Source organism: Physella acuta, unplaced genomic scaffold (assembly GCF_028476545.2).
Source record: "Physella acuta isolate Inbredline_101_S28 unplaced genomic scaffold, ASM2847654v3 ptg000502l, whole genome shotgun sequence".
Classification (NCBI taxonomy): Eukaryota; Metazoa; Mollusca; class Gastropoda; family Physidae; genus Physella; species Physella acuta.
In genome coordinates, this window is record NW_026732021.1 from 206,741 (window position 1) to 226,481 (window position 19,741).

At 35.8% G+C, this 19,741-nt stretch overlaps 1 protein-coding gene across 9 annotated transcripts in view; it reads left to right on the forward strand.

Annotated features, from left to right (window-relative positions):
* The first annotated feature begins 4,262 nt into the window (after positions 1-4,262).
* LOC131944623 (inositol 1,4,5-trisphosphate receptor type 1) overlaps positions 4,263-19,741 on the forward strand; it is a 45,430-nt gene continuing 29,951 nt past the window's right edge. For 7 of the 9 annotated variants that reach the window (XM_059305316.1, XM_059305318.1, XM_059305317.1 and 4 more), the window contains exons 1-14: positions 4,263-4,459; positions 14,622-14,817; positions 15,054-15,124; positions 15,333-15,445; positions 16,042-16,128; positions 16,287-16,445; positions 16,628-16,810; positions 17,133-17,279; positions 17,787-17,882; positions 18,016-18,176; positions 18,451-18,550; positions 18,975-19,141; positions 19,266-19,413; positions 19,537-19,698. In XM_059305316.1, coding sequence (XP_059161299.1) covers positions 14,735-14,817; positions 15,054-15,124; positions 15,333-15,445; positions 16,042-16,128; positions 16,287-16,445; positions 16,628-16,810; positions 17,133-17,279; positions 17,787-17,882; positions 18,016-18,176; positions 18,451-18,550; positions 18,975-19,141; positions 19,266-19,413; positions 19,537-19,698 — 1,677 coding nt within the window. In that variant the 5' untranslated portion in view covers positions 4,263-4,459; positions 14,622-14,734. The remainder of the gene's footprint in view (positions 4,460-14,621; positions 14,818-15,053; positions 15,125-15,332; positions 15,446-16,041; positions 16,129-16,286; positions 16,446-16,627; positions 16,811-17,132; positions 17,280-17,786; positions 17,883-18,015; positions 18,177-18,450; positions 18,551-18,974; positions 19,142-19,265; positions 19,414-19,536; positions 19,699-19,741) is intronic. The other 2 variants (XM_059305321.1, XM_059305325.1) reach the window with 1 other exon arrangement.

Here is a 19,741-nt window from a genome sequence, read left to right on the forward strand (position 1 = left end):
AGTTGTGAATGTAACTGTACAATAATTTGTAAATTGTTTTGTATCATATTTTAGTTTACAACAGGACAATCAGCATAATAAGAATGTTAGCCATCGGTAATATTTTATTTTTGTGTAAATTCTTCATTATTTTTCTTTTCTTTAATAAAGAATACACTAAAATTACAAATGTACATTCTTTTCACTTTAAAGTTATCCTTAAGTTATAAAAGTATGTGAATGTTTGTTATTTTGGTGGACAAATAAGGGGTGGCCCATCTACATTACTTGTACGAAGTGTAGCCAAAGTTTTTGAGCTGGGGATTTAAATGGTTCAACGTGACTAGCGTGGATTGTAATGATCAAACTAAGGGCTGGTTCAAGGGAGGTAAGAAGTGAATATGATCAAAAGGTCAGATCACGAAAGTTGTGAGTAGTCTTCTGATATAGGCCTATATTTAGACAGAGACGAAATCTATGAATATTAACACTTAGGATAATTCGTAATGCTAAGCTTATAATGAGCATAAAATGGGAAACACTGCACATGTTTGCTAAACAAATGCCACATCTCGATGGCAGTATTGGTTAGGTTGTAGCAGAACAAATAAAAAGGTGTCCAGGTATTCCAACCAGTGTACATAAGCCTTTACTCTCAAAGTTCATTAACCCGAAGCTGTGTGTAAGGGCCTTTGTGTCGTAAGCTCCAGTAGGCCAGTGCTATCCTAATTCGTGTACATCCTGTAATGGGAGGAAAGCACCTTCAGTGATGTCTAGGGCTGTCTGCCAGAATTCCCTTGAAGTGGTGTAGCAACCTCTTCCGGTGCTTGGAGCGACTATCAAATTTGCGCCCCCACCTACACAATGCGTTTCCGTGGGCGTGTAGCCTATGTGTGTGTGTGTGTATGTGTTTGACCCCAGACAGGACTACTGACATGATTTATGTTTCTTAATACTCTAAGTACACAGCGCTAATCTTATCGCATTACAGTTGCGCTCGCGTTCAAAGAATTTTAAATCTAATCATTACCTATATTGTCTGAAAATATATACGGGCTGCCAACTTTTCAGTTATATAGCCAGGCTCCGTGCAGGTTCGACTGTTTAGGCGATCCTTTTCGCTTGCTTTTTTAGTTTTATACATGATGATATTGTATGCCCTGTCCATTCCTATCTCCTTGTTTTTGTTGTGTTTTTTTTTCACTCGGACTCTCTTTTGGAGAGGATTGCAGATTGATTTTGCTTATCATATCTGGCCAACTTCTTCTTCTTCGTTCTTAATTTTTAGTGTTGGGAGGGATCGAGCCTTATCTGCCAGAGGGTTTGAACTCGAGACTTTTTTCGAATTTATCAACCATGAGCTTTGCCATGCTTCCATCACAATTAAGGATTACGTGTCAACTGGTTATGTGCCATTGACTCCGATTTCAGCCTGCTTTTCTTTTTGGGTGTGCTTCCATAGCCTTTGTCCAACCAAGAACAAACTACAAGGTAGCAGTTGTTTGATTTTGGAGTTGTCTCTCCTAGAAGAGTGGCTGTCCCTAGCTAACGAGCCTCATCTGCCCGATACTTTTCGGTTTAGCAACCATGAGCTTTACCGACTCGACCACACCAACCCCTATCTGGCCAACGAATCTGCATAATTCTACTCATGCATGCCACAATTTTTAGCTCCTGTTTTGTTAACCAAATTTTTTTTTCAGCTAAACAAGATTGTTGAAGATACCAGTTTTTTACACGTACTACAAATTTGTTGCATGTTTCTTTCTTTTTTGAAAGCATATAAATTGTTTTTTAAAAAATCTATACAGTAACTGCCTCCGATAACCTTGGTGGGTACTTCCAATTTATAAAACAACAGGTTAGGGAGCGATTAAGTTTGAATCGAGCCTTGCTAGAAATTATCCAAGGTCACCGGTTACTGGGATATACCTAGTTTTCGATCGTAACATGACATTGTTTTATTATTTTCCCACGTTTTCTTTAACTTGCTTTCTCTGTTTGTTTGTCTTTCCAATCAAATCTTGCGATCGAAATTTCTGGCACTTCCCAGTTAGCTAGCGCGCTGAAATTTTCAGGGAAGCTTTCTTTTGGATGACCATTGAATATTCAATTGTTATTATTACTAAATTGATCAATGGAAACATTTTATTGAGCATTTTAGACCGCTATATAATCTATATATATAATTCTCCTCTGCTAGCCATTAGAAAAAAAACCAGCGACGCGTACCTCGCGCGCAGTGAAGCGAACGATCACATGTCGCCACAGGCTTAGGGGCAGAGAATTTAGCTTGAACCGAGTTTAAACTTACAGGAGGTAGGCCAGTTTGGGGGAGACGATATGGTCTAGTGGTTGGGCACACGATTGCTATCCCACTCGACACGGGTTCAAATCTATGTGTTCTAGTCAGTAACGTATTCAAACAACGTGTTTTTTACGAGTTGTCTTTTTACGAGTTGTCTTTTTACGAGTTGTCTTTTTACGAGTTGTCTTTTTACGAGTTGTCTTCGTTTACCCAAAAAAAGTGAAAAGATAAAATCGATAGCAAGATTTTAATGCAAACAAACAGACAAAGACTAAAAAGTAGAAAATAATAATCATTAAAAAAGTTTTAAAAAACCCACGTTTTCTGATTGAACTAAAAAGTAGAAAATAAACGCTATACATCACAATAATGCAAGCGATCACTCTACTATAAGCGATCAAAAACGTGGGTCGCCGAAGTAAAAGTTATATTACTATTGATTAGATAATACTATTGACTTTTATTAGGGAGCTTATAGAGAGTCAACAGTATTAGAAACTGTAAGAAAATCACGGCGCCCCACGTTTTTGATCGCTTATAGTAGAGTGATCGCTTGCATTATTGTGATGTATAGCGTTTATTTTCTACTTTTTAGTTCAATCAGAAAACGTGGGTTTTTTAAAACTTTTTTAATGATTATTATTAGGGTCTACCATTTATTCCCAGTTCAGGCCCCATTCGAATGCCGGTATTGAATATTTTTTTGGCCGGCATTTATGGTACTGGGTTCTTTATATAGTATTAACACGATAATGCAAAGTGTCTTAATTAGCTTTTTCGTTTCTCTCATGTTATATTTCGTGTACTGAAACTATATATATAAATTGTATATATATATATATATATATATATATATATATATATATATATATATATATATATATATATATATAATTCTCTTCATGGAGACCATAGAAAACACCAAGCTGTAAGCGCGTCTAGCAGCCCCCCTCTCTTCCTCTCTAGGCTATCCCTACCACCCCACCCCCACATGGTCTGGTGAGCTGTGGTTCACGCTTAATGTTTACAATCGAGGAGCCGGGTTTAGTGACGGCTATTAGGGGCAGATAATTTAGTTTGAAACTATTTTAAACTTAGGGGAGGTAACTAAAGGGAGGCTGCTTTCACAGGGGGGGGTGTAGGGTAAGGGGTTGGGGTTGGGGACAGGAGGGGGGTTATCGTCCTTAACGACCTACTGATGGTGTTTTAAAGCAAATTTTTTCAGTGGCAGCATTCAGCATTGGTACTGTCGAATTTACAAATTATGAATTACTGAAAAGTAGAAAATAAAACAACTAAATAGCAGCATATGATACGACCGGTCGGCTCGTATTTAATATTGTTTAACAACGAGAATTTTCATAAATCCACTGATTTTATTGTTGTTCGTGCGCTGCAGTCTGACTGTTATGCAGAAAACAAAACTCGCAACGACGAATATGATATAAAAAGATACACCTATATAAAGCCTATTTGTTCTGTTATTATGTAAAGACTAACTGACCACGCCCTTTGGTACACGTTAGACAAAAAAATTAATAATTAAAAAAACATATGCATTACTAAGTGTTTTATCCATGTAAGTCTTTCTTAATATTAATTAATCTGGATCTAGAACTATTTAAAAGACTGTATTTTCTTTTTAAACTTATTTTTTTTTTTTCTTTTTTTTTTTTTTTTTTTTTTTTTTTTTTTTAGATTTCTTGAATTTAGCCGGCTTTATCACAGGGGGAAAACGTTTTAAATGTGCGTAATTATTAGTAGATCTAGATTATTCTAGATCTAGTAGTTAATTAGCCTTGTCTCTATCAATATAGATCTAACTGTTATAACAAGATCTACATTTTTATAGCCATCTTTTGAACGTTTATTACATTTGTTTTCGGCTAACTTCTCTTGTCTTAATTTAAATAGCTTTGGCCAGCAAAACGTTGATCTACGTCATAAATCTGGCTAATTGTTTATTTTCGGTGTTCCTGCAGGTACCCGAAAAGAAAAAAAACTGGAACTAGACTTGCTTTTTATTTTGTTTTGTTTTCAGCTTTTTGCAACGGTTGATGTTTCATTTCAGTCATATCCAGTGTGGATTGATTTTTCAATTAGCCTCCTTATTTCTAATTGGACAATTCTATTTCTTGGATAGATTCTAGATCTACTAAAGTACTAATGTGGGTAAGAAAATGAAAGAATGAGTCCTTTGGCTTTTTAAATGATTTTTTACTGATTGTGCACAGTTCAGTACACATTTGACACTGACAGTCACGGTAGATCTAGAAATCTAGTACTAAGGGCCGGTAATCTATCGTTTAGGTACGTAAATTCACTTGCGACTAGTAATGTGAAAAACAGGTGACTCCTTAAATTTTAATAATTATTTCAAATTTTGAAGGGGATTCGATATGTTTTGAAAAATTCAAAAATGTGTCCTTGTTTCATTTATGTACAATGTTGAATGGGTAAAATCACGATATAGCGTCGGTTATTATTCCGGAACTGTACAGCAGTAAAAAACAGTAAAACCATGGCGTAGTCTGTCGAGCCGTTCCGGAAACCACCGGAAATACTGTAAACAATCATTTATTTGCCGCCATATTATTTTTAATACATAATGTTGAAAAATGTGCAATGATTGATTTTAGTTGCAATTTAAATACTGTTTTGCTAATTATTTTGTATTTCTAATTATTTTAAGTGTATGTGCTAATTATTGCTGCTACTAAACATTATTCTAGTTATTCTTACTACTTTTAACTTTAGAAAATCTAATCGTCTTATTTACTAACAGAACTAGAGCTGGTTGTCGCAAATCTTCTGCAAGTTTTTTTCTGTTTCTTAAAAAAAAAACATTAATTACTACACTCGACTTTAATAATAATATTTAGATTTACTAATTGTAGCTAATTTTTGTCAGTTAAACATTAAATTAAGTTAAAACATTAATTTAATGCACTTGACTTTATTTTTCTTTCAACGGTCAAATAAACTATGGTTTACAGTAACGAATGTTACCGAAACTCAACGAACATTACCCAATAATTTCCGACGCTATATCGTGATTTTACCGTTGAATGTTTCAATGTAGATCTACACAATACTACACATGTTTTTAAACAATTGCATTAAAACTTTTCAGTAATAGCGATGTTTCCTACAGATGCAACCATTTTCATTTACTATAACACTAACAGCCATCATGTTTATTATTTTTATAGTAAACTTAGAGCGCAAGATTCATGGGAAGCCACTCTAACTTACAGATGGCCGCCTTTTATATAGCAAATCCTGCTCGCAAACACTGCTGTTTAAAGTTAATTTCTTGCCTATATTGGTATCTGATATATTGATTTAGGTTTATTATTCATTAATCTATAATATTTGACACAAATATATCACAATTAAAGCCTTAACAATGAGGTAACTTTTTCGTACATTACTAACCATGGGCGATTTTACGTACCTAAAACAATAGATTACCTATAGGCCTAATAATCAAATTATTAATATGTGTCAATACGTGAATTGAATGTGTGTGTAGTGCGTGTATGTAGTCTACTTACTTACTGACACTGTGACTCTGTATGTAAGCTTACTATAAAGTAACTGTGTGTATCATAGAAATCAGAATCTTTCCAGTTATTATCTAGAATCTAGAACATACTGTTACAAATACAAATAGATTAGGTCTAGATTCTAGGCAGACCTAGACTAGAAAATATCTTTTTAGAATGTACCTACATGTCTACTACATGTACAGGTACAAAAAACTCTGGCTCTAAAAAGTAAGAAGTGCCCTTCTTTACCTAGAATCTAAAAACTAAATATTAGCCCTAAATAATAAATACTAGATCAGCATATCGCTTGACCTACATTTTTACCGTCATCATGGTAATGATGGCTGCTGAAAACAAAGATACAGCTTTTCTGTTGTTTTTTTAAACAATTTTTCATGGTCATTTCAGAAATATATACTTAAAAACCATTATTTTTGCGTATTATTCAACGATACCGCCTAGTTTTAACAATGGAGATTAGTGTTTAATGCAAACTTGCCAAGTGAGCAAAACGTGAATTGCTTTATTTAATATTGTTCGAAACATACTGAAAATATATTCTAAACTATAGAAAATTATAACTTGCTTTCTACTAAACTAATTCATTAATGTTTTAAAAATCATACAGGGTAAAAACAAAACTTTTAAAAAATAACTTGATCAAGACAACAGCTAACTAAGCCCGCCCATTTTGCCTGCCGTGTATTTGAGTGGGGAGAAATCTAGCAGACGGCACCTTTCTTGTGAACAGCAGTGAAAGATCTATTGCCTCACAGCAACACTCCTTTGAAAATGAACCCACCGTATCACCGAAAATAAGTCGTATCATTGTAGCCATTTTTTCACAAATCATTTTCTAGGCTACCGATTAAATTTGATAAATTAAATTGGTATCAAATTAACGGTAAATAAATGTAAGCAACTTCTTATACTAGATCTAGTTCTAGATCTAAAAATAGGCTAACTAAAAAAATACTAAAATCTGGACTTGCAGATCTAGATCGTCTAGATGACTGAGACTGTTGACTCTAGAGGGTTGATTGAAGATACCAATAATGTCCAATAATAATTGACTTCCAAAAAAAGGTGTGTTAGGTTATTAGTATAAGTAATATTGTGATCTTGATTAGTTTTATTTTTAAGGTTAGAAATTAGGGAGGCACATGGTAGGATTGGGGTTAGCATTGACATTAGCAAGCCAAATGTCAGTGTATATATTAATTAACTACTAGTAACCTAATAGCACTTTTTAATTAAAGAAGATTCTGTTATCAGAGACTGGTATGTCAGGATTTTTCTCCCATAGAGAAAAAACCTGAGCAGTTTATCTCAAGTGACGGATATTTTGAACTTCTTGAATAACTTTTTAAAAACTTTCATTTATATCAAGAAAAGATTTAAATAAAAAAAAACAACACTCGCAACATTGATATGCTCTGTTTGAAACTGACAACCACTATTTAATTTGTGAACAAGTATGTACAATAGACACTAAGTCAACACCAAAGTATAATTCATTAAGAGCAATAAATAAACCACAAAAATCACTAACAGATAACTCAAAGATACTGAAATATATCTAACAATTAGATATCAAAGTCACAGGTAAGGCCTTGGTGAAATAAGACCCCTCAATACAATATCATAAACACTGGAATGACCATACAACTTGGTGAAATATCACACCTAAGCAATACCTCATAAACACTTGAATAACCATACAACTTGTATGGTGAGGAACTAAAATATACCACCACGAACTGAATAATTCAAATAAAACCTCACACACACACCGCAGTGTGTCTCCCGGGGTCTAGGTCAAAGTCTTCTTAGACTTCTCGTGTCGAGTTTTTATCTAGGATCAAAACCAAGGGAGGTTACTGTAATGTTGTAAGGCCATTGGTCGAGGATCGGTTAAGGATCTTCAATGCCATAAGACCATTGGCCGAGGATCTGATAAGGATTAAAATCCAAGTCACATGACGTGACGAAGTTCAGTTGACCGAGGAGATCAGGTGAACTAACAACTCTCCCAAGGTCAATTACATAACTCAAGCAAACTAAATAAAGCAAAAGACCTAAGTAGGTCACACCACCATCTATTTTTACTTTTACTTGGATTGCTGTTTCTTATAATAGGTTGAAAAGTTGGTTCCAAAATGTTTGTTGCCAGAAAGCATATTTTTCAACCAAAATTGAATATTTTATAACATTTGTGTAATAACTACAAAATGACTTCCTGTTTTATTAAGGCTAGAAATATTCAAACAAATAATTACTAGTAATATAATAGTAATTTAGCAAACACGTTTATTTTTTTTAGATTTGTTGAGTCAGGCTGTTGTGATGATAGGAGATGTTATATTATTTAATACGAGCCGACCCGCTGCGTATCATACGCCGCTATTTAGTTGTTTTTTTTCTACTTTTCAGTAATTTATAATTTGTGAATTCGACAGTACCAATGCTGTCACTGAAAATATTTGCTTAAAAACACTAAACCCCCCCCTCCCCCCCCCCCACGTGAAAGCAGCCTCCTCTTAGTTACCTCCTCTAAGTTTACAATCGTTTCAAACTCAATTATCTGCCCCTAATAGCCGTCACCAAACCCGTCTCTATGATTGTAAAATGTAAACAGAGTGAACACCGCTCACCAGATCATGTGGGGGTGGGGTGGGGGTGGTAGTGATAGTGATAGAGAGGAAGAGAGGGGACTGCAAAGGCGCGCTTGCAGCTTGTTTTCTAACTGATCCCAGAAGAGAATTATATATATAGATAAATATAATACTAGGCTATACATCATCATCATCATTCCTTTGTGGCCCCTGGGGAGCAAAGGGCTGCAACTACACATTTCCAGCGGACTTGGTTTTGGGCTGCTCCCTTAATCTGTGCCCATGTGAGCCCAGCTGTTTTCGCCTCTTCTTCAACCATTCTTTTCCATGTTTTCTTTGGGCGGCCCACTTTCTTTTTTCATTGACCACTGTTGTGTATTATATGATGGAAAACAATTGTAGTGACTTTCATTGTTTTACTTTCCCTGGCCACTCCGGTTGATTTCAAGGAGGGGTTGAGGGCGGTTTTTTAAAACATTTGAATTGATAAAATAATTCTAAACGGCTTATATTCAATACAAAAATATAAAATGAGTGTAATCAATGGTTCCTAAACAGCTGTAAGTTTTTAAAATGTAACCATAATTTTATCGCTTGCCATATTTAAAAAGATTTTTTTAAAATTTAGAATGATTACATAGACTTTTCAAGCCTACTATAGCAAGGTAGCACTGGTGGACCTGCTAGGTTAGAGGTCATGTTTGTTTGTCTAAATCAGGGGTCTCCAAACTACGGCCCGCGGGCCGGATGCGGCCCGCGAGGTCATTTCATCCGGCCCGCGAAGATCTTTTTGTCCACTGAATAAATGTTGTTAGAGGTGACTGAGGAGCTTTGCACGGAAAATTCAAAACAATTTGAAAATGTAGCTTTGGGTGCAAATACCATTGCCCGTCGTGTTTCAGACATTGGTGAAAACATCGTGAATCAAATAGCGAAATATGTGAGCAAGCTTCGCCATTTTTCAATTGCAATGGATGAGTCGCTGAACAGTTGTTCCACCTCAACTTCTTGTGTTCATTAGAGTGGGTATAGAAATTGGCCTCTGCTGCAGACATAACTAGTCATTTAAATTTTCTGAACCTAAAACGGCAAGAGAGGGAAATCTAGTTTCTTATCTATACGCCCACCTAAAGGCCTTCAGATTCAAACTTGTCATGTATTTGGAACAAGTACAGGCCAACAACTTGACGCACTTTAAGCAGTGCAAGTTCTTTACGACTGAAGCAAACAACGTATTTCCCACGTCATTTACATATTATCATCAAAGACTTCAAGCTGCAGTTTCAGTAGGTTCTCTGACTTGGATTCAAAGGCAGAAGAAGTGAGACTGCTTCAAAGCCCATTTGAAGCAAATGTGGCCAGTGGCAAAGATGAACTGCAGCTGGAGGTCATTAAATTGCAAGGAAATGACTTCCTAGAGACACGTTCAAAGAAGGGAGATTAATTTTCATAAGTTTTTGCACTAGGAAGACTTTCCTAATATTAAAAGTTCTACATCAAGGTACTTTCAAATTTTGAAACAACATACTCTACCTGTGTGAACAAACATTTTCAAGAATGAAATACGTGAAGAACAATTTGAGAGCAAACTTGGACCTCGAGTGTGTTATTGACCCCCGATAGTGTTTCTTCCTGACTTTTTTCTCCGTGGGGGGTGGGGTGGGGGGTAGGGGGGTGGACACTTGAAATTTGTAAATATTTCTATATAAATTATATTTCGTGGGCAGGGGGGCGGTAGACGTTCTTCGGGAGGGGAGGGCGCCCCCTCCCCGAAGAGATGCCTTAAAGAAACTCTGGCCCCCGAACTGATATTTCATTGTTAATGCGGCCCTCGGACTGAAAAGTTTGGAGACCCCTGGTCTAAATTGTTGTTTAACATGTTCTGTAGGTGTGACCTCTAAAGTATGCAGTGTATACATGTTTTATGGTGAAATGTTCCAGATAAAATTAACTGGTTGCAGTTCTGTGTTCTACATATGTATACTACATATCGATGGTCTCGGTCGCAAACCGTCTAACTTAAAAAAATTCGATTTTCTTTTTTTTACATAAATCAAAAGCCAATATGATTCCCCATAATGCCTGAAAATATTAGAAAAATCTGTAGAATGATTATTGAGATATAATCATTTGAACAAACCGCCTATTATTTCTAGCGCTAAAAATCTCGGCGCAAAACGAATATCGCTATATTTGTCAGTAAACTTTTGATCGGGAACGCAGTCGCACGCCGCAATCACACGATTTTACGGCACAGCAGTCACAGAACTTATAGGTAGGATATTTGATTAATTATATTCAGATTTCTATTACATTTTATCATTTTAAAGAATAATAAACAAATAGTATTTGTTTAATATAGCCTATTTCAAGATTTTCAATAACCAAACTGATTTGTTTACAGTTTTTTAGGCTAACACAATACTTTGAAACTAAATCTTCATTATAGAATCTAAATATCAATCAAAACAATATTATTCGAATTATATTTCCACAATGATGTGCAATAAATTTAATTATTGTTAATTCACTACTAGCTTTAGATTGAGGGTTTAGATACGTGTTAAGAAATGTTTATATGGTAGGTTACAAAATGTTTGGCGTACATGTTCAACGACATGGTTAGTTGTCTTTAGTAAATGCTTTTATGATTAAGTTTAGAACAGACAAGCCTATCTCAACACACCAGCCTTTCTCAACATACCAGCCTCGCTCAGCATACCAGCCTCTCACAACAGACCAGTCTTACCAAACAGACCAGCCTCTCTCAACAGACCAGCCTCACTCGACAGACCAGCCTCTCTCGACATACCAGCCTCTCTCAACAGATTAGCCTCTTTCAAAAGACTAGCCTCTCTCAACATATCAGCCTCTATCAACAGACCAGCTTCTCTCAACAGACCAGCTTCTCTCAACAGACCAGACTTACCACATAACATATCAGCCTCTCTCAACAGATTAGGCTCTTTCAAAAGACTAGCCTCTCTCAACATATCAGCCTCTCTCAACAGACCAGCTTCTCTCAACAGACCAGCCTCTCTCGACATACCAGCCTCTCTCAACATACCAGCTTCTCTCAACAGACCAACCTCTCACGACATACCAGCCTCTTTCAACAGATTAGCCTCTCTCAAAAGACTAGCCTCTCTCAACATACCAGTCTTACCACATAATAGACCAGCCTCTCTCAAGAGATCAGCCTCTCTTAACAGATCAGCCTCTCTCAACAGACCAGCCTCTCTTAACAGATCAGCCTCTCTCAACAGACCAGCCTTTCTCGACATACCAGCCTCTCTCAACAGATTAGCCTCTCTCAAAAGACTAGCATCTCTCAACATACCAGTCTTACCACATAACAGACCAGCCTCTCTCAAGAGATCAGCCTCTCTTAACAGATCAGCCTCTCTCAACAGACCAGCCTCTCTTAACAGATCAGCCTCTCTCAACAGACCAGCCTTTCTCGACATACCAGCCTCTCTCAACAGATTAGCCTCTCTCAAAAGACTAGCCACTCTCAACATACCAGTCTTACCACATATCAGACCAGCCTCTCTCAAGAGATCAGCCTCACTCGACAGACCAGCCTCTCTCAACATACCAGCCTCTCTCAACATACCAGCCTCTCTTAACAGATCAGTCTCTAGCAACAGACCAGCCTCTCTCAACAGACCAGTGTCTAGCAACAGACCAGCCTCTCTCAACAGATCAGCCTCTCTCAACAGACCAGCCTCTTTCAACAGATCAGCCTCTTTCAACAGATCAGCCTCTTTCAACAGATCAGCCTCTCTCAACAGACCAGCCTCTCAACATATCAGCCTCCCTCAACAGACCAGCCTTTCTCAACAGACTAGCCTCTCAACATATCAGCCTCTCTCAACAGACCAGCCTCTCTCAACAGACCAGCCTCTTTCAACAGGCCAGTCTTACCATACAAGACACCAGCATCTGTTAACTGACAAATCGTAAAGGCACCAGCATCTCTCAACAGACCAGCCTTTAACAACAGACCAGTCGTAACATACAAAAGACCAAACTCTCTTAAGTGACCAATCTTACCATACAGGACACCAGAATATATCAACAAATTTGTCTAACCCTTTAAGACACCAGTAACTCACAAGAGACCAGTCTCTCTCAGCAGACCAGTCGTAATATACAAAAGACCAACCTCTCTCAACTGACCAATCTTACCCTCCAAGATACCAGCCTCTCTCAACACACCATTCTTATCATACAAGAGACCAACCTCTCTCTAAAGATTAGTCTTATCCTACAATAGACAAGCCTCTCTCAACACACCAGTCTTACCATACAAGACACCAGCCTTTTTCAACAGATCAGTCGTAACATACAATTGACCAGCCTCACATAACAGACATTAGACACCAACCTCTCTCAAAAAGACCAGCCTTACCATCAGAGGCGTAGCGACCCTTCCTGGCGCCCGGGGACAAACTTTCGATTTGCACCCCGCCCCTCGAACTTTTCATTTGCACCCCCCACCCTCAAACTTTCGATTTGCACCCCCCCCCCCCCTCGAACTTTTCATTTGCACCACCCTCAAACTTTCAAGTAAAATAAACTGTGAGAATAGAAAGATGTAATAAATAAAGCATAACATTCAACAGCTATCAAGGCTAGTGCTAAATACAGACATAATGAATACAGTCGAAAGCGATAAAGCCATACTAAAACATCTCTACTAAAAATTAAACTGACCCCATAATGTAGAATAAACTCAAATAATTAAAATATGAGCCCAAAACTATAATCTAAATATTATGAAGTGTTAATTATAACTTAAAAACATAAACATAACTAAATCACGTTCATTGGACAAAACGAACGAACGCGGCTGAGACCAAAATTCTCGGCTCAAAACAGCTAAGTCTGCGCGCGCACAGATAGACGGTTTGCACCGAGAATTTTAGACCGAGCAAACCGTCTATCTTTTTAAACCTGCTATAATTTTGTAAATATTAACAAAACTCATTTTAAAACGCTACAGTATAGTCGGTAGAGAGTTTCTTCGGAGATATCATTTAAAAAAAATTGTATTAGAGCGATCGAGAAGGAAATAATCAGTTTTTTGTCTCTCCTGTAAAATTTACATTTTCGGAGTTAGACGGTTTGCGACCGAGACCATCGATATGTTGCAAGTGTAAAAGTGATGTCCCCCAATGTAAGAAGGGTTGATAAGGGGCTAATAACAATACATTAACTACTTTATTAAGATGAAGTGTTTGCAACAAGGATGTGTTTTTCTGTCAGGTGTGTCACTCTGTATGCTAGGTCACAAGTCTTAACCCTCCCCTCCCACATAGTATGTTGTTACAAACTGAAACCATCCTCCACCATGTGAGTGACATCATTTATGGACAACTTGTTAAACTATACCAAAATCTAAAACTAAAGTTACATACTACTACTTACACTGACACACTTATGCTCTCTAATAGTATTTTTAATTGAAATTGTACCATGGTAAATTTACTGTAAAGTTAAAAATAAAAAGTAAATCTGATCATAAGCCATGTAATTTTTCTATTATATGACTCTAGTGCTGGATAGCTTAAGTAAAATTTGATGTATTTTATAAATTAAAATATGATGTGTTGTATAAATACATTTAATACACTGTCTTTTTACTTTGATAATTAAGTTACTTCCAATGTGTTTGAAAATGAAAAATTCTGGTTTATTTCACTTCAACTGTGGAAACCCCTGTCAGTTTTAGAGGTTTAATATATAAATTACCTGTACTCACTGAATGTTTTTTATAAGTGTTTTTATCTTACTCTATTTCAATATAGCTTGTAGTTATATTATTTATGTTTAATAGTATAATAAATAATGACCATCTAAATAATAAAGAGATGTATGATAGGTCTGTAATAACTATACTCTTAACCCAGTTCTAGACCTTTATTAAATTGTCTGGCTGGGAAAAATGCACTATGTTCTCATTATTACATCTTAGCAGCCTCTCACAGGGCTGAGTTCCAGATGTTTCATTAGAAAGCAATTATGGTAATGTGTGGTATATTTATCACACTGCTTAAAACCTTTACCTGGAGTAGGTGTATTTTTAGTTCCTTGATTTAAGAGAGATGTCTAATTTTTTTTTTGTCTGTACAGCATCTTAGGTGTATTTTTCTTTGATTACAGAAATGTTCAAAGATGAGGGCTTTTTTCATTAAAAAAAAGTCTTGTACTTTTTGGCAAAAGACTATGTTTTAAAGCTTCAGTGTAAAACAAATTGAAGTATACACCCTTTAGACATGGCCACCAATTTTGTCCACATTGGTGATATTGTATCACTGTATGCTGAAGGCAGTGTTTGTGGATTTTTGTCTACCCTGGGGTAAGTATTGCAGCTGTTGCTCTAAGTTTCAAGCAGCAAATGTTGCTACTACTGACTGTTCTGTTCTAAGTTTCAAGCAACAAACGTAGGTACTACAGACTGTTCTAAGTTTCAAGCAACAAATGGAACTTAAAATCTCAGACACACGACTTTTTCTTAGTAGCCTATTTTCAGGCATAGATAATTATGTATTTTATTTACTAGTCTACATAAAGAATTCTTTAATTTCTTTCAAGTCTTGTTGATGATCGGTCAGTGGTGCAACCTGATGCAGGTGATCTCAATAATCCACCCAAAAAATTCAGGGGTAAGTAATATTTGCTAGTACATTAAATACTTTAACTTGAGAGTGGTTTTTTTTTTCAGCTCTGTTATTTTGAGTCCTTTATATATATATATAGATAATAGTTCTGAAGTTATTTGAGTAAAGGGATTTTTTTTTTAATTCATTGGAAAATGTAATGATAATGCTATAATTACTAAAGAGATGACAGTTTTGGTTTTATTTTTAATAGATTGTCTTTTCAAGATATGTCCTATGAATCGATATTCAGCGCAGAAACAGTTCTGGAAAGCAGCAAAACAAACCTCATCAATGCCAGATTCAGTTTTATTACAACGCCTTAAGGTAATCCAACCATTTGATCTATTGGATTAGCCTATTACACTTCACTTGCTTCTATACTCAACCAATTTTTAAAATAATGGACCAGTAATTTGATTTAGAAAATTTCTTGTTAAATTTATCTAGATTGATTCCCCACTTTTTACAGTTCTTCCATAAACCTGTAAAACCTTTTTTTCCCTTCTGTTTTTCTGGCAGTATTCCTCAGCCAGATGAGCTCTTTACCTGTCTGTTTATATGTGTTCTTGTCCATTTATTTCCTTTTATAAGCACAAATATTCCATGCTCTGTTTAAAACAGCCTGAGACACATGCCCTTGTTTACTTTACCTGGAGTTCATCTGCTTTATTCTTAACAGTGCCAGAATGCCAGGATGTTTACATTAACAAAGGATATAAAAATGTTTTGGTCTATGTGTTTATGTATATACATACTCACACATAAGAAGTTTTAGATATTGTTTAAACATTTGAATCACAATTATATATTTAAGTCTGTTTTACACTGCAATATTAAATGGCATACGAAAATTGAGATACTATTTATTATGTAAGAATTTTTTTTTTTTGCATATCTATGATATTGATCATACTTTTCAGCATGCAGCTGAGTTAGAAAAAAAACAGAATGAATCAGAAATCAAGAAGCTGAAAGGCACAGAAGTTCAGTATAGCCATGTCATTCAGGTCATTAGCTTTATAACATTCTATTTTATTACCATTTTTTTTCCATTGCACATCCATTGCTTTTAAAAAAAAAATTTAAGTTTTATTCAAGTCATTGAAATAAACTGTCGATAAAAGTTTTGTTTCATATATATTTGTTCTTGTTCTCTAATTTCTAGCTACTACACGTAAAGAGTAATAAATTCTTGACTGTCAACAAGAGGTTGCCAGCCCTACTAGAAAAAAATGCAATGCGAGTAATTTTAGATAGTTCAGGAAATGAAGGCTCGTGGTTTTACATACAGCCATTTTACAAGCATAGCTCACCTGGAGACAAGGTAAGTGATTGGAGTTTGGTTGACACTTATTAAAGATTTTTGTGGGGCTTGTAGTGTGTTCTGCATTCTTCAAGTTTCATCTAAAGTGACATTAAGAGACTGATTACCCGTTGTATATGCATTGTCTTTCATTATGTTTTAACTCCTGTTTCAATGATCAATTGAAATTGTTGTGACTACAGGTTGTAGTAGGGGATAAGGTTGTTCTTAACCCTGTAAATGCTGGTCAGCCTCTCCATGCCAGTAACTGTGACCTTGTGGACAACCCTGGGTGTAAGGAGGTCAACTCAGTCAGCAGCAACACATGCTGGAAGGTCATGCTGTTCATGGACTTCAAAGAAAACCAGGAAGATGTTTTGAAAGGGGTGAGTTAGTGCACATACAAGTTTTATTCTTTGACCTTCCTGCTTTCTAACAGCGCAGATAGTTATAGTTTACTGTTAGGGAAACTAAGGCAGCTGGACAGTGCTGACCACACTCTTCCTGTATACTAAGGTCATAGAAACAGATAAACTCAACTTATCTCCCCTTGTGTCTTGGGCACAAACAGGAAAAGATAATGATTTACACTCATTTACATAATATCCTTTAAATATGGAGTAAAATATTCAACGTTGAGTCTTAAAATGATTGTTAAAATAGTTGAGATTTAAGTGATAAAATATGTTGTTGTATTATGTTTTAAAGGGTGATGTTGTGCGATTGTTCCATGCTGAACAAGAGAAGTTTTTGACTGGTGATGAGTATAAAAAGCAGCAGTATGTTTTCCTGCGAACAACTGGCAGAACCTCAGCTACAGCTGCAACTAGCTCTAAGGCATTATGGGAGGTGGAGGTAAGCTCTTAAGTTTTCTGTTTCTTCCATGTCAGGGTTGTTGAAGATTTATATATTTAGCTCATAAATATGTCTTAAAGATTGTTGTGGGGATTTAAACATTAGAATTGATCCTTATACTAGGTAATTAGTGAGAACTTTTTTTTACACAAGATCATTGGTTTCAAGTGATATGTTTTAAGAAAAAAGCAGGTGTTTAACCAACTCAATTTAGAAAATTAATTGTTTGATACTTTTAAGAGTGCTTATATTGCTATCCTGGCAGTTACCTTAACAGTAATACTGGCAGAAAACACTCTAAATAGCACTACTGCCATTTCAGCTTTCTTAGTAGGACCATTAGTTTACATTTTAGGACATAGGTAAACAGGCTTTTAGATGGTCCTGTACCTGAGTGACTCAATAACCTATGCTATCATGTTAAATAATCTCCATTGTTATTACATTAGCAAAATGAAATCTCTGTTGTCTTTTTGTTAGGCTATTTGGATTTGTTTTTGCTTGCAGGTAGTTCAACATGACCCATGTCGTGGAGGGGCAGGTCACTGGAACAGTTTGTTCAGGTTTAAGCATCTAGCCACTGGGCAGTACCTGGCTGCTGAGGTAAACCTGTGTGGTGGTCAGCTTAAACAAAAGTTACACATTAATTTTGGCTGTTTAAATACATTTTGTAGTTCAATCAATATTTATAAACCTCACTTTCAAACTGTGGTAAAAATAAAAATTGTTTGACTAGGTGGACACTGACCCTCTGCCAGATGTAACCAGGAGTAAGTTGAGAGGTCAGCCTAACATGCCAGTCTACTGTCTTGTCTCTGTCCCACATGGGCATGATATAGCTTCAATCTTTGAACTTGATCCCACAACTATGATAAGAACAGACTCGCTTGTTCCAAGGTACTCTCTCCTCTTGAACTAACATTATTATCTTTATTAATTAATATGTTCGATTGAATATGTATTTTAATAATGAGTAGTTTATTAGTTAATTAATGTATTATAAAGATGTAAGTTAGCATATTAAAAATTGCATGTTAAAATGCTTTGAATGAGTGACCGCATGGCCATCTTAATTTATTCGCTGTAAATTTCATTAAAGAAGGTAAAACATTTTAGAAAAGATTAGAAAAACTTTGTGATGACTTAATAACATCTAGAATCCTTTCCGCAGACAAACTTATGTTCGTCTCCACCATTTGTGTACTGACTCATGGGTGCACAGTACTTGTATTCCACTTGATAAAGATGAAGATAAGCCTATCATGAACAAGGTAACCAACTCTCAAAATTTATATTTTGGAACATTTTTGCTTTTTGTACTCATACATTCACTCATTTTTTCACCCTGTGAATATATAGAATATATTTTAATTTAGACTTTTATTTCCACCTTTTATACAGCAGAGTTTCTGCTGAAAAATATTTTTTCAAGATATTTGTGTTAATTTTGCCTCATAAAGAAACAAAATAAACAATGGACCATAAAATGGGCATTTTGATTTTCTTTAGCCCATCCAGAAAAAGTGTTTACTTGACTTTATATGTTGAGTTCACTAAGTATCATGATGAGAGACGTAAATGAGTTTTTATACACACAGATAATGAACAAAAGTTTGGTGTGTTTATTAAAAATGTTGCTACATTCATTATTTCCCGTCTGACACAAACATCAAATGAAACAAAATATCTCCTCAGGTTGGTTGTGCAAAAATTAAAGAAGATAAAGAAGCTTTTGCCATTGTACCAGTATCTGCCCAAGAGGTCAGAGACTTGGACTTTGCTAATGATGCTGCCAAAGTATTGACTGAAATAGCCAACAAACTGGAAAAATCATCCATCACGCAGAATCAGAGGAGGTCTGGGTTTGTACATGTTACCTTACATGTGCTGGTCGTGTGTTTTGCACCTAACTGCCATCATGTTGTTTGGTTTCTTTCAGAGTGCTGTCATTGTTTTCTAGTTTTAAACTTTCAAACATGATTTCAGGTCTGTTATTCAATTGATAACTGATGTGATCTACTTTTTGGGACATCTGGAGCTGTCCAACCAGACAGGCGATTGTTTAGATCTTATTATATCCAAACCTGACAGAGAGAGGCAGAAGCTCATTCGTGAACAGAACATACTCAAACAGGTAAACATTTAAACAACACGTCTTCTTAGATTTAACTGATTCACACATATTTTTTAATATTGGCATCTTAAAAGAAAAATGTTTAAAATATTGTTTTAAAAGAATTTTTTAAAAATCTTTTAGATCTTTAAAATTTTGCAAGCTCCATTTAATGATGTTGGAGATGGTGCTTTGATGCAGTCTATGGAAGAACTGGCAGACCAGAGGCATGCAGCTTTCAGACATTTGTGTCGCTTGTGCTATAGGTTGCTGAAATTATCATTTCAAAACTACAGAAAAAACCAGGTAGGTTAACCCTAAAAACTAGATACAGCCGATTATTTCTTTA